Source organism: Strongylocentrotus purpuratus, unplaced genomic scaffold, assembly GCF_000002235.5.
Source record: "Strongylocentrotus purpuratus isolate Spur 01 unplaced genomic scaffold, Spur_5.0 spur5_scaffold_12, whole genome shotgun sequence".
In the NCBI taxonomy this organism is placed as follows: Eukaryota; Metazoa; Echinodermata; class Echinoidea; order Camarodonta; family Strongylocentrotidae; genus Strongylocentrotus; species Strongylocentrotus purpuratus.
In genome coordinates, this window is record NW_022145597.1 from 26,627,820 (window position 1) to 26,640,847 (window position 13,028).

General features: G+C 35.7%; 1 protein-coding gene across 1 annotated transcript; it reads right to left on the reverse strand.

Annotated features, from left to right (window-relative positions):
* Positions 1 to 765: 765 nt before the first annotated feature.
* Positions 766 to 10,130, reverse strand: LOC579612 (aqualysin-1). The gene is made up of 10 exons (XM_779717.5): positions 10,010 to 10,130; positions 9,704 to 9,816; positions 8,020 to 8,142; positions 6,791 to 6,917; positions 6,281 to 6,390; positions 5,788 to 5,926; positions 3,764 to 3,954; positions 2,631 to 2,802; positions 2,142 to 2,248; positions 766 to 1,094 (listed from the first exon to the last, which is right to left on the reverse strand). The coding sequence occupies exons 1-9, from the start codon at positions 10,113 to 10,115 to the stop codon at positions 2,142 to 2,144; spliced, it is 1,188 nt and encodes a 395-aa protein (XP_784810.3). The 5' UTR covers positions 10,116 to 10,130; the 3' UTR covers positions 766 to 1,094.
* Between the last annotated feature and the right edge of the window lie 2,898 nt (positions 10,131 to 13,028).

Genomic DNA, 13,028 nt, shown 5'->3' on the forward strand with positions numbered 1-13,028 from the left:
CACGCGCGCACACACACACACACACACACACACATAATATACCATTGATATTGAGTCAAAATCTGTATTTCACCAACTCGCTGTCTCTCCCAAACTCTCATCCCCACTCCACCTTTCCTCACTCCCCCACATTCTCTCTCGCTCTCTCTCTCTCTCTCTCCCTCTCTTTTTTCACCCTCTCTCTCCCTTCTTATGTATCTATTACTTTATCTTTCTTTATTTCCTTTCTTTAATTGCTCCAACCATGGTATTGCCATCCATCTCTTTCTTCCTTAATCGTTTTCCATTTCTTCGTCTCACTCTCTTCATTTAAAACTTAGCCATTATCTATCTCTTCAACTCTCTGGCTATCTGTCTAATAAATCTTTAACTTATTTAAACTTCAAATTTAAGATTGATAGTAAGGTTAAGTTATTCGTTTATTTTATACCTAGGGACAGGTTTATATTAATTCTGAGAATACGGACCATTATGTTGATCAGTTTGCAAATACTTAATCTGTTTGGTTTAACGAGTACCGTAAGGTTAGGGTCAAGTTTATGTAGCATAATGGCAGGAAAATTTTACTAGGGGGTTGGCGCCTTTAAAGCTGTCTATTGGCTTTACTGTTTCGAGTTCTTGAGAGCCATCGAAGCAAGCTACCAAGAAACAAAATCTTTGTTCAGCTAAAAATGTTAGTTGAAACAGCCCAAATACCTTATATGTTGTTTTGACACTCAATGGAAGACTACATATGTTTTAGAAAGGAAAGCTGTACAAGTTAAATAGGGTTCAATTGAAATTTTATTCAGTAAAGAATTCGATATTTTAATGGCACTTTTATAATGTGTTTTATGACTTTAAAATACCATTAATACACCACGTACATGTTTTACTTTCTAATACAAATAAATTGCATGTTACATTGTTTTGAAGGTTATCATTTGCAAAGCGAAAGAAAATGTGAAGTTGTGAAACGTAATTGAGTATCCAACTAACGCACTTCAAGAATAATAAAAAGAAGATGATGATTTGAAAAATGAATCAAACGCAATTTTGTTTTTTCTGTTCCCATCTCCTTATCTCTGCTCTAAAGGCCCGGCCAGCGTCACCATCTGAAAATCAAACACCAGAGCAGAAAATTTACAAATACTAAAAAGCATCTACAACTAAGTAGAATATTACTAATTCGCAAAACATATCGATAAAGATACCATGAGCCCCAACACTGGTGTTTTCGAAAATATAATGTTATTTTTATGATTTTTTGCACTCTTGCTTAAAACAACCCTTTTCAAACTGCGTTTCACTAATCAAAGAATTTTCATAATGTGTTTAATGTGAGAATATATTTATATATGTATATGATAATTATGTTATTCATGGATATTTCCGTACGGTATTTAGGTTATGGATGCGAAAGCTAATGTGCTTCGATTAGCAAGTGTGCGCTTGTAAAAATGACGCCTGGCTGGTATCCTCCCCAGGGAGTGGAGAATGTGCATACATTGTGTGCAGGTAAGCCTGAATCCCATGACCGGGGTAATAATATATATATATCTGTAAAGCGCTTTGAGAGGACCTTCGGTTCTGAAAAGCGCTATATAAGAACTAGCTATTATTATTATTATTATATTTTCATATTATATCTATATCCTAACATCTCGCTTGCTCATATCTAATTTCGATATGATTTGCATAAGACTAAACAACGTCGTTATTATATTTCAGTTTTAAATTCTGAAGCATTAATTTTACCATGATTGAAATGGTGCTTTATAAATACACATGCATATTATCACTTATATGATTACTGCTATTATTATCATTATTATAATTTGTATTATTGCCATCATTATTGTTATGTTAATTATCAAAATTAGTAGTAGTAGCAGCAGTAGTAGAAGAACAACCTTCTTAATAGTACAATTTTAATACAATTGTTATTATTATTAATAATATCACTTTTTTATGATTATCATTACGATGATAATTATTACCATTACCATTAGTTTTATTCTAATGGCGTAATCCATGAAGTCTACACACCCACAAAATAGATGTCTAGGCTGATCGGAACGGCATGCATGTACACGCAAACTTTATATTTTTATAAACATGCCAAGAATGAGAGAGAAAAGAGAAATAGGAATTGTACCCACCTAGACGTAGAGGAGCTTGTTGGGACTTCCACTTCCTGTGTTAGAAATCTTGTAGTTGGAGGTGTTTGCAAGCATTTTTGAACTGGATCCGTAGCAAGCAATGGCACCTATTAAATATGACAGTCAATAAAACGTAACGAAAACCATTTTAGTCATGAGGACATAGGTCTCCGCTTCGTAAGCAACAAAACATTGAAAATGGATCATGTCCACGAGTTCCTACCCCGAGCTCGATCAATGACATTCAAAAATATAAACTCATAGTTTAGACGGAATTTATAGCCAGAGATTGGCTGGACAAGTGCAGGGATCGAATCAGAACATAGGATACATGGACATACAAGAGCGGTTCAAAAAATAAAAAATAAAACTTGATAAAAACCAACAATTACCTACAGATGTACATGTGAAATTTCCTCATTATATAGCGTGGTCCTATTAATTTGGTGAAGATATAAAACAAGAAACAATTTAAAAATCCATGCATACCAGCAACATGAGGGCAGGCCATGGAGGTCCCGCTGATTGTTTTGGTAGCACTGTTACTAGTATACCAAGTGGAGGTGATGGAAGTACCAGGAGCAAAGAGGTCTACGCAGCTTCCGTAGTTGGAGAAGGAGGAACGCTTATCGCTATTGTCGGTAGCTGCAACAGTGATTGCCTGCAATGTTACAGTGTTTTCTTCGTTTAAGCTTGACAATTGATGAGAAAGATGACGATGATGGCAATGCCAATACTCATCAAAGTAATATTAATATGAATAATGATATACATAATGATAGTGATAATGAAAATGATAATAACAATAACAATAACAAAAATACATGTAAAACTTCAATTAAATTCCATTCAATTTGATTTACTCTATTAGAAAATAAAAAGTAGAAGTCCGAGGAATAAGCATTTGACTGTCAAGTGGATTTGGCGCCTTATAAATCTTATGTATTATTATTATTATTATTATTATTAAATATTCACGATGTAAAAATGGTCAGTAAATCGGATCATTGATTAAAAAGGAAAAGTTATCAAAGTACAAATTACAGAATCATTACAAATCAATTCACACTTTAGAAACAAAACGTTTATAGTTATACAAAATAGAAGTAAAAGATTACTCGAATACTAAGCTGAAAAGTAGTTTGTAGAAATATTGATGATGATGATGATTCTACTACTAATCATGATAATAATGATTATAAGAGTTTATATGATGATGTTAATAAGTTAGATGTATGTTGTCATAAGGGTTTTCTCTAAAAAGAAACTTGCTATATTGTGAAGGTGTCCAAACCATGCCATATGGTAATATTCTGTTTTTTCTTCCTTTTTGACAACACAACTGAAACTGCTATACCAACCATATTCAATATTTTATTTTGAGTTTTGTCCGTAGGCCTACGCTTGAAACGGAACTGGCTGAAGGCAATTGGAAAAGATTAATTACCATATGTAGTACATAAGATTCTTTGAAGTGACGTGTAAAGAGAACACAACAGACCTTTTTTTTAATCACAATAATAAGTTATCTTTTAAATATATCAAAACGTATAATATGAAAAAGTTATCCTGATCCGTATGGGCCAGTATTAAATTAACCTTCATACAATGGTTAAACTTACGGTGGATTCACGAGCTGGAGACTGATTGCAAGCATTCGTATTGTCATTACCAGCGGACACGGCAGTTGGAACTCCTGCATTGACCAAGTTCTTGACGGCGTTGTCCAGGGAAGTTGAGGTGCCTCCTCCAATAGACATCGAGGCAACGAGATTCGAATTCCACCTTGCAGCATTTATTACATAATTTATCCCTGTGAAAAGGAATTAGACCCAATATTTGAAGAAAAAAAGAAAAACGGGCGTCAATCAAACTTAATATAATTGTTTTGACATGTTTGTTGTAAACTTGGCAGATACACCCCTCCCCTGCCCAATCGCTATTTTTCAAACTTTACCGATGAGTCTAAAGGCGGGATGAAACAAATTGTGATCATCAGGAGTAATCATGAAAATGTCTGTCCTTCCGACTTTTAAGGGAGATTGAGTAAAGGAGATGATATATTTCTCACTATCATCAGCATCTCAGAATGTTTCAAACATAGCCCCCTCCTCGTGTCTTCAATAACTGTTTGGAATCAATGGGAAAGATCATCGAAACTGGCAAGTTCTGTGAAAACCTTTAAAGATATGGTCAAATGATCTTGTAATGTACGTTCCCAATAACAGAATGCTGAGAGGACTTGATTCTGTCTCATGATTGAACTCTAACTTTTATTTCTCATTATATGTCGCCTCATTTCTGTTGTGTGAATCACACCTTTGATTTCTTGACGCGTTTATACACAACTGTTCATACAATATATCCTTCATCATATTTGATGGATTTTGCTTCATGGTCCTAGGACAATTACCCCCCCCCCCCCGGAAAATAACCCCCGAGGACAACTACCCCAGAGGACAATTACCCCCGAGGACAACACTTACCCCCCCCCCCCCCCACCCCCGAAGGAAAAATATGCCCCTTAGTTTAGCGAACGAACAAGAATAAATAAGGAGAAGACATTTTCAAAATGGTTACAAATTGGAACAAGAAACGATTTAAAGTTCTGTGTGTCAGCACCTCACAGCTGAATATCCATGAATACAAAATGATATATTCAATCATGACCTAGATACACGAATATGAGGATATTCGGTTCTCTGGCTGCCCTTATTTATCATGTTTCTAAATGTAATGAGTGTGGTAACAGTGTTATTTCGACATAAAAGATATGATAAATATATAAGGGCGCCTTGCCGTCAAAATGTTTTCAGCGAGCGATGAAGAAAGATACTTTAAATTTTTATTTTCTCATGACATTACAAACTCCAACCGTTTCTGATATTCATTTTTCACAAAATCAACGTTTTCCAAAAGATGTTGTTATGTAACTAACTTTCTTTTGCGGCACCCCGGCTGAAAACAAATGCAAAGAGCAGATATTGATTTTCTTTTGACATTGCACAGCACAAGACTGAATGAATTTTATAAATAACTAAGAAAATCAAAGTTGATGAAATTTCTGTAAATAACAATTTGGAGAAAAGCTTGCGTCACAGTGTTAACAATTCCTCGGGGTAATTGTCCTCGGGGGCTAATTCTCGGGGGGGGGGTATTTTTCAGGAGAGGGGGGGGGGTAATAGTCCATGGGGGAAAATGTCCTCTGGTGGTAGTTTTCCGGGGGGGGGGGTAATTTACCGGGTAATTTACCGGCTGATTTTCCAGGGAGTACATGTCCTTTTACGGTTATCTGTACATGGCATACGTAACGATATTACATATATGCAACAGTATTTTGTTGTAAAGACTCCACAAATACAAGTAGATACTTATTTTCTTCTTTGTTTCGTTCTGTTACTGTTATGGATATATATTCACGATTGTTATGGGATTTTGTTGTAACCAAACAGGGCCTCGTGGAAGACCCCCAGTTTTGGTGAAAATATGTTACCCTATAAGAATGTCAGAATTACTTCAATAAATAAATCTCGGTAGTACAAACATAAATCTTATTTTTTCGAAGTACTATTAGAGGTTCCAGAATCGAGATATCGTTACTTAATGTTAAATCACATTTAGCTGGCAATATAGACGTGTGTTTTACCATTGACAATGCCACTGGTACTTCCAGAACCCGCACAGTTCAAAACCTTGACTCCCCTGATTTGGACTGATTTGGCCACACCGTAGGTACTGGAGCCGACCGTTCCAGCGCAGTGGGTTCCATGCCCGTTGCAATCTTCCTGTAGTGCAAAGCAATTCAATTATTTTTAGGTCTATTTGTTTCATATCCCAATTTCAAAGGCAATTGTAAGTATGTAACATTAGTAAGGCTATAACCCATTCCCTCACAGCCAAACTTCATTATGTAACGTATTGCATATAGATAAGTTTAACGTCAGTTTTTAATCTAGCATTAGAGATTAAAAAAACAAAAACATGTTTCGCTTGCAGAATCCCTATGTTAATAGAAAAAAAAATACGATGGTACCAACATACTGCACACACAATTTGTTTTTGTTTTTTTGTTCTACCTAAAACGTTTAATAATCTACACCAAAGGAAAGAAATCGAAAATATATACACATGTTACTCACGTTATTCCCGCCAGCATAGTTTGCCACTTGCTGCGCACGACTACCGAAGTCATTGTGGGTCGCCCTAACGCCGGTGTCGAGTACATAAACAGTTTTCCCACTCCCCGCTCCTGTGAAAGATATGAACAATAACCATCATCAGCATCATCATCATCACCATCCATAATAATAATAACAATTATACTAATAATAATAAACCCAAAGTTCTTTATCAAGATAATCTGATTGCCACGAAAACTATACGCTCTTCCTGTATTTTACTATTCCATACACACACACGCACACACACACAAACACGCACACACACACGCACACACGCGCGCGCACAAACAAACGAACGCATAATACAAACAACTAGCGATGCCATTCAAACTGTCGAGACTGTCAGTATCTTTTGAAATCGTTTGTTAAATGATACCTCTAACGTTTTGCACAATGTTTATGTCTGAAATATTTCCCCTAATGACTCTTTATGTTACTGATGCTGTAAAGGATTGTGCTGTCTCTTACCGTTATGTGATGAATATTTGTTGTTAAGTGGGAGACTTCTTTGGTCGATACGATCCAGGCCCCATGTGACTTGAGCACGGTAGACACCATCTTGTTCAACATACTCAACGGCGGGAAGTCGGCGGACCTGCGTGAAGGATACATATCATACGTTTATTTGATATTATCGCTATCTATTCCGTTGAAAATGGCTGCTGTCGGCCTCAATCAACATTGCATTTATTTCAAAATTAAAACGGACAAGCATATTTGAATAATGTGAGGTAAAATTCACAAGAACCAGCGGAAGGAGAATCTTTTCACATGAAAATTGTTAGCAAGATTGACAAATTTGGTTTATAGGGGTTTTCAATTAATAGGGAACGTTTTATGACGCATGGTAGGAGTTCCTACCAATCAAACTGCTTTCTAAACAATTCGTATTAGTTCATGTCTGTCTTTAAGAAGTCATTATGAACGCCAATCAAATGAAAAATATGTGTGAAACGTTATGTTTGTGTTCAATTTGATGTTTATAACAGCTTGCTCAAAACTCTGGTATACTACCATTTCTAAAAATACACAGTGAAACGTTTTTTTCTACAAGGGGTACTCCCAGTGGATGTCTTTTAACATTGTTTCACAAAAATATGTCTAGAACAAAAAAAAAGAAGATTTGAACAGTTTGGTATCATTTCTCTTCTGCAACGTTTGCAATCGAGCGGTACCGGTGAAATCTGCCCTCTGTTATTGGAAGTATGCTAGTCCGTTTTAGGGCCATCCTGTCTAATGAAATACCTCCAGCCCAAAGGCAAAGTTACAATAAGGCCCCTCTAAAACAGAATAAAAAACGTGTGATTTCCAAGGCAGCAGCCAACAACATTTTTGTATTGAGTATTTGAGAGACAGAAAAAACATATCCATCGGGCATGCGCTAGCCACAGAAAATTGGTGGGAGTGAATCTCCGAGAAGCTCGGTCCTGCTATTATTCTTGTGATAAAAAAAAATATGTGTCTGTTTGCATGAAGTACATTGAGAACAAAAAGTGACCCTAAACTTAAAATGTTATTGGAAAAAGCATTCATGCTCGAATCTTAACACTTAAAAGAAGGATGTTCAATGACGCGTTCTCTTCTCACTCCAGATAAAGAAGAGTTTCAATTAAACCCCTCTCTCCTCGCTGCAGAAGCCCATGGGAGAAGATAAAGTGAACCTAAAAGTAGGAAGGTGACCTAAGATAATTACTTACGATATCCAGGATATCATCTTCGAGCTCTGCAGTCAATCCATACAGAGCGTCTTTGATAATGGAACCAACTTTTCCGCCGGAGAGACGAACGGTAGCGGCCATTTCATCAACGTCGAATTCTTCCTATATTAGTAGTTGATAACATGTTGTTAAGTCAATGTAAAAAAAAGTGTTACCCATTCCTATTTCACTTAATTTCGTTTCAAGGTCAGTGCTTTCCTTGAATTGCTGTCTTGAAAGGCACAGCGAAAAATATGTATTTAAAAGGGAAATGTTATGAAGTAAGCATTTGACTTTAAGTGTGCAATGGTATTGAGTCTCCTCTACACGGGGCCTCCATTTATGTCCTATTTGAGGGACTGGGATTGTTCCACTGTAATCTAGCCGGCGTCTATGGAACATGGGAACGCAGGCTTCAATCATCTACTTGGTTTGGATCCAAACCTATGACCTTTGGTTCGACTGGCAGTTGGTTTACCGACTGAGCCAACTCGCCTTCTGGAATAAAAAAGGACACAGGCCTTTTCTTTTTTTTGGCTTGGTATGTTTAATTGCACAGTACGTTGGAGCAATTAAGGTGGTAACTTTCCAGATCAAAACATTGCTATTATGAATCCAATTTCTTGATATAGGTTAAGAATATCGAACGAAAAAAAGAACGTTGTTACTTGCAAAAAAAAACATTCCATTCTAATTGTTGGGTGTAGAATTTATTAATTCATGTAAAAAAAAACACGTGGTTTTCGTTCAAATAACGTAAGAAGAATTAGTGTCTCAGTTCTGAGAGACTTGGAACAGTTGACTTATTATCGTCATGTAACACTAGATGAGCAGTGACGTAGAAATAAAAGTCTCCTTACCTCAGGCCCCGTGGAACGTTTTTCAAAATTGGGGGGCTAAAGTATTTACGATCAGGTAGAGCACAGAGATCAAAGCTATCGGAGCGTAAATTGGCGTGGGGTCCAGGAGGCGGAGCCCCGGAAGCTCAGGGGATTTAGGCATTTAATTACGGTCAGATTAGCATAATGTCATTTTTTATTTGTGACACTGGCAGGTCACTATATTTTTGCTTAATGACGTGAATCATGGTCTGAAGCAATATTTCATTCAAATGAGACACTTGCTAAAGATTAACATATTTAACGTTGAACCTTTATTTTTATGAGTACATTTTATAAGTGAAAAAAAGGTTTGTTTAAAATATAATACAAGCGAGTAACTTATCATCTTTTTCTTTCACATATTTCTAAAAATTGTGGCAGATTCATTTTTTTAAAGCAATATATATATAGGCAAAGGTAACGCTAAATTGCGTGTTTGTGTCCCAGGTTCACCAAAAACCAAATCTCACGCACATATTCTGAAAAAGCAGTGGGTAATTGCGTTCCGCAGGACGCAACAACGTTTTCCAGGTTGGTAACACAGGCTGGAGAAGAATCATTTTCGGTATCGTATACTGATTATAATTTCAATGATTTACGCATCTTTTCATTCTGTCCTTATAATGTAACAGTAACGACCTATCTGTGACACTAATAAACGATTTGCATGAGACTAATTTTATTCTGTATAATTTGCATACATGCACAGATTGAAGAAGAAAAACAAATGAAAAAACAATGACAGTTTCTTCTGGTCTCGGTTTCAGGATATGATGGTGACATTAAAATAACTTAATACTTACATTCAGCTTGATGATGTACTTTCCTGGAATGGGCTCAGAGTTCTCCAACAGAGGGGCCAGTTCGGCAGTGGCAACAGCCACCAAGAGAAGGGAAATGAAAAAACGCATCATGACTGGAAGAAAAAAAAGACACAAGAAATAATGAATGTCCGCTTGAGAAATGGTTCTGAACTGATTGGAACAAAGACGGGAATTATCTGAAGATTTCTAAAGATATCCAGCCCTAGTTTAGATGTGCTGAACATTCCGACTCTTCCTTTGAAGGGTCAGAAAACATATTTTGCCCCGTGTATATGAACAACTTACCAGATTCTTGGCGTCGGACGAGTGATGATCTGGAAGAAAGCTTCGGTTGGTCTGCAGAGTGATGATCTAGAAGAGCACTGATCAGATCTGGTGATGGGCTAGGCATGATGAGCTGTATTTAAGTCTTTTGAGAGCAACAGATGGAGCTTTCCCGAGGATCGCGTGATGCAACGTGCAACGTGCTGGGCAAAGGTGAGAAAAATCGACGTGATAAAAATGTTACCAAGCAAGATTAATCAGTTATTTTGTCTCTCTTATTATTTTTAATAAGTTAAAAGGCGTAGATGCATTTATGGATTTTGGTATATCTCTCCTTTTATGAAAACTGTCTGTTAGATTGTATTTTTATTATTATTTAGTCAATTTTAAATTAGTTAATAAGGTGTGGCTAATACGGAACCGAGCGATGTACCATCGGTGCCTCTCTTTCCAAAGAGGAGATTTATCAAGGACAAGTGAGACTAGGAATACAAATCTTGTTATCCTCTCTGTTAATATTATGATAGGCATAAATCCATATACACGGTGATCAGTAGTTTAGAAGGGAATAGAGTACCTGGGAGAAGGCATATAGATGTACCTTGCTTTTAGTATCAACCTATCTATTAATAAACATTATGAAAATATCTTACTAAATCAACTTTACAATTATTGTTAGTTGAGTTTACGGTGTAGTTTTAGGTTATGAGTTGCCGATAAAGTTTGATTAATTTTTATTACCATTTTTTCATGTAACGACTGTGACAATGTGGTCTTTTCTGAAAGATTTTTTTAAATATCTCCTCAGAATGTAATTGATCAGTCAATCAATCTCTATGACTCTTTAGATGGAACAATGCATTTCTGAGAAAAAATAAACTTTATCCATCAAGAATTTACCATACTGTCAAAACTTGGAAAACTTTGTTTGTGATTTTGCTCGTCCGCTTTAAAAGCTCTCTCATTAATTTGCTACATCATGATGGCCTACGTGCAATAACCATTGAACCTGAACACACTAACCTTCTAATATAAACCACACCTGCCCATTCTCAAGATGCTCCTGATATGATGTTTAATTTTGGAATAAATTTAACTCAGAAATATTGTTATCACAATATATGTAATAGGTCATGAAGATATGGTTATGTTATCTTTGCTCAGAGAAGACAAGACATGTGAACTATCGGTTGTATAATACGTGCTCTATCGACAACTGCTCCATCGTCAATATTCTAAACTGATCGAATTCGGAACTTTATTCAACTTCGACCAAACACTGTACTTACCCCAACTCTGAGACTAAACCTAACCGAAAAAGCCAATAAAAACGCCATACTCTAGCCCTATACTTTTGACGAAATAAAGCCAAGAGCAATGTTGTATCACTGATTCAATTCATAGACTCTCAAAACATAAACAGATTAATTAGCAGCTTCGCCAAAATATTTGACAAGGTTTTATATATAGAATCGGGGGCATATAGGTCTTAATTGGGATGAGTATAAAAAAAATTTCTTCATGTATTTGCTTATGCACAGGATGAGTACATTACTTTATGAAAGATTAAGTGAATATAGATTATACCAAGACCACAAAGAATACAATTATTCTGATGTACCATGAAATCAACCTTCCCCAATCATTTTAGACAGTTCCTTTCATAATACAATAACTCGAAAATATTGATTCGTGTATCTATTCTTCCTTGAACAAATACATCAGGGGCTCTATCTGTGTAACATATTAGGTTATTTCGAAAGCATTTTAATATAAAATCAGGAGCATCTTCAGTATAGACAAGTGTCCTTGTCTCCGGGTTAAAGTTAAGGTCATATGTCATTGTTATTACACATAGTATATACAGCTTTAAAGATAATGTTGAGTTCTCCTAGGTGCAGTAAATTGTGATTTAAAAAAAATATAATTCTTGTAGTTTCTTTTCATGTCAGTTTGCAAAAATATTAAAGATGATATGTTTCCTGAAAAGGACTGCTCTGCAAATGCCCTCAAATGAAATATGACGAAATATGACAAAATAGACGGAAATCTAAAAAAAATGGAACAAATATTTACAAAAAGAAATCGAAAAAATGGTTTAAATATTTACAAAATGAAATTGATGATGCGATATCAACGGGTAATACAGTTGTTAATAACAAAGGTTCCAGTGTGGCATGTAATATTACAAATGGAGAAATTGTCTCATGTTTCGGTTATGAAAAGTCCTGCTAACGTTTCCTTATTAAATACATTTGTGTATTCATTATCGCTAAGAGAGGCTCACCGACTATAAAGTCTGTTTGGTTTTTTATTCAGAAGGTAGAAACCAGCACCAAAAATTAAATAGACGAAATCAGATAAGGAATAGCTGTGTTTGTTTTACAATATTATTATTAAAATTATTAATGTCAAAATCGCTTATACTTCGATCATTTAAGACAGATTCGATACAAGAAATACATGATGACGAATTCGATTTTGGTTAGCGATAGATGATCATTATGAATAATTTTTCATTGTTTTTATGCCATTTCTATACATAGAGTTTTAATTCCATCACAATGATCTGTTCAATGACGCAGTTTGTATTGAAGGCCATTCTTATTGAATAGTCCAACACAACCTCATCGACCTAGCGATAAACCGATGATAAATTATCAATTATCAATTCCCCAATTGCTTTGACACAGTTTCTCTCACATATATTGAATTAAAGAGAGCAACTATATATTCTAACCCCTTTTCACATATCAAGCCGTAAACTGCCTCAGAACCGCCACGGCAAAATCATAAAAAATCCTTTCAAATGAGCGTTAACATGGTTACGAGATGACGGGTAGGGTAGAAAAAAAAATACCCGCGCCCAACAGAGGCCCTACGCATTTAGATAAATTATATTTCTCTCTTTAGAAATCTAGCCATCTGATTGGTCGAAATTGCAGTCGTGATTTTGGATATTCCCTTATTAGAGACGAACAAATGGTCAATAGTTCATAAGTGATAAATCAATTTTGCTGAGATCCCCATTGGTTTACGT

Coding starts and splice junctions, on each gene's coding strand:
- LOC579612 (XM_779717.5), bottom strand. CDS start 10,115: ATGCCTAGCCCATCACCAGATCTGATCAGTGCTCTTCTAGATCATCAC. Junction 3,955..5,787: donor TACCAGTGGCATTGTCAATG/GTAAAACACACG, acceptor TCCTTTTCACAG/GGATAAATTATGTAATAAAT. Junction 2,803..3,763: donor CTCCAGCTCGTGAATCCACC/GTAAGTTTAACC, acceptor GTAACATTGCAG/GCAATCACTGTTGCAGCTAC.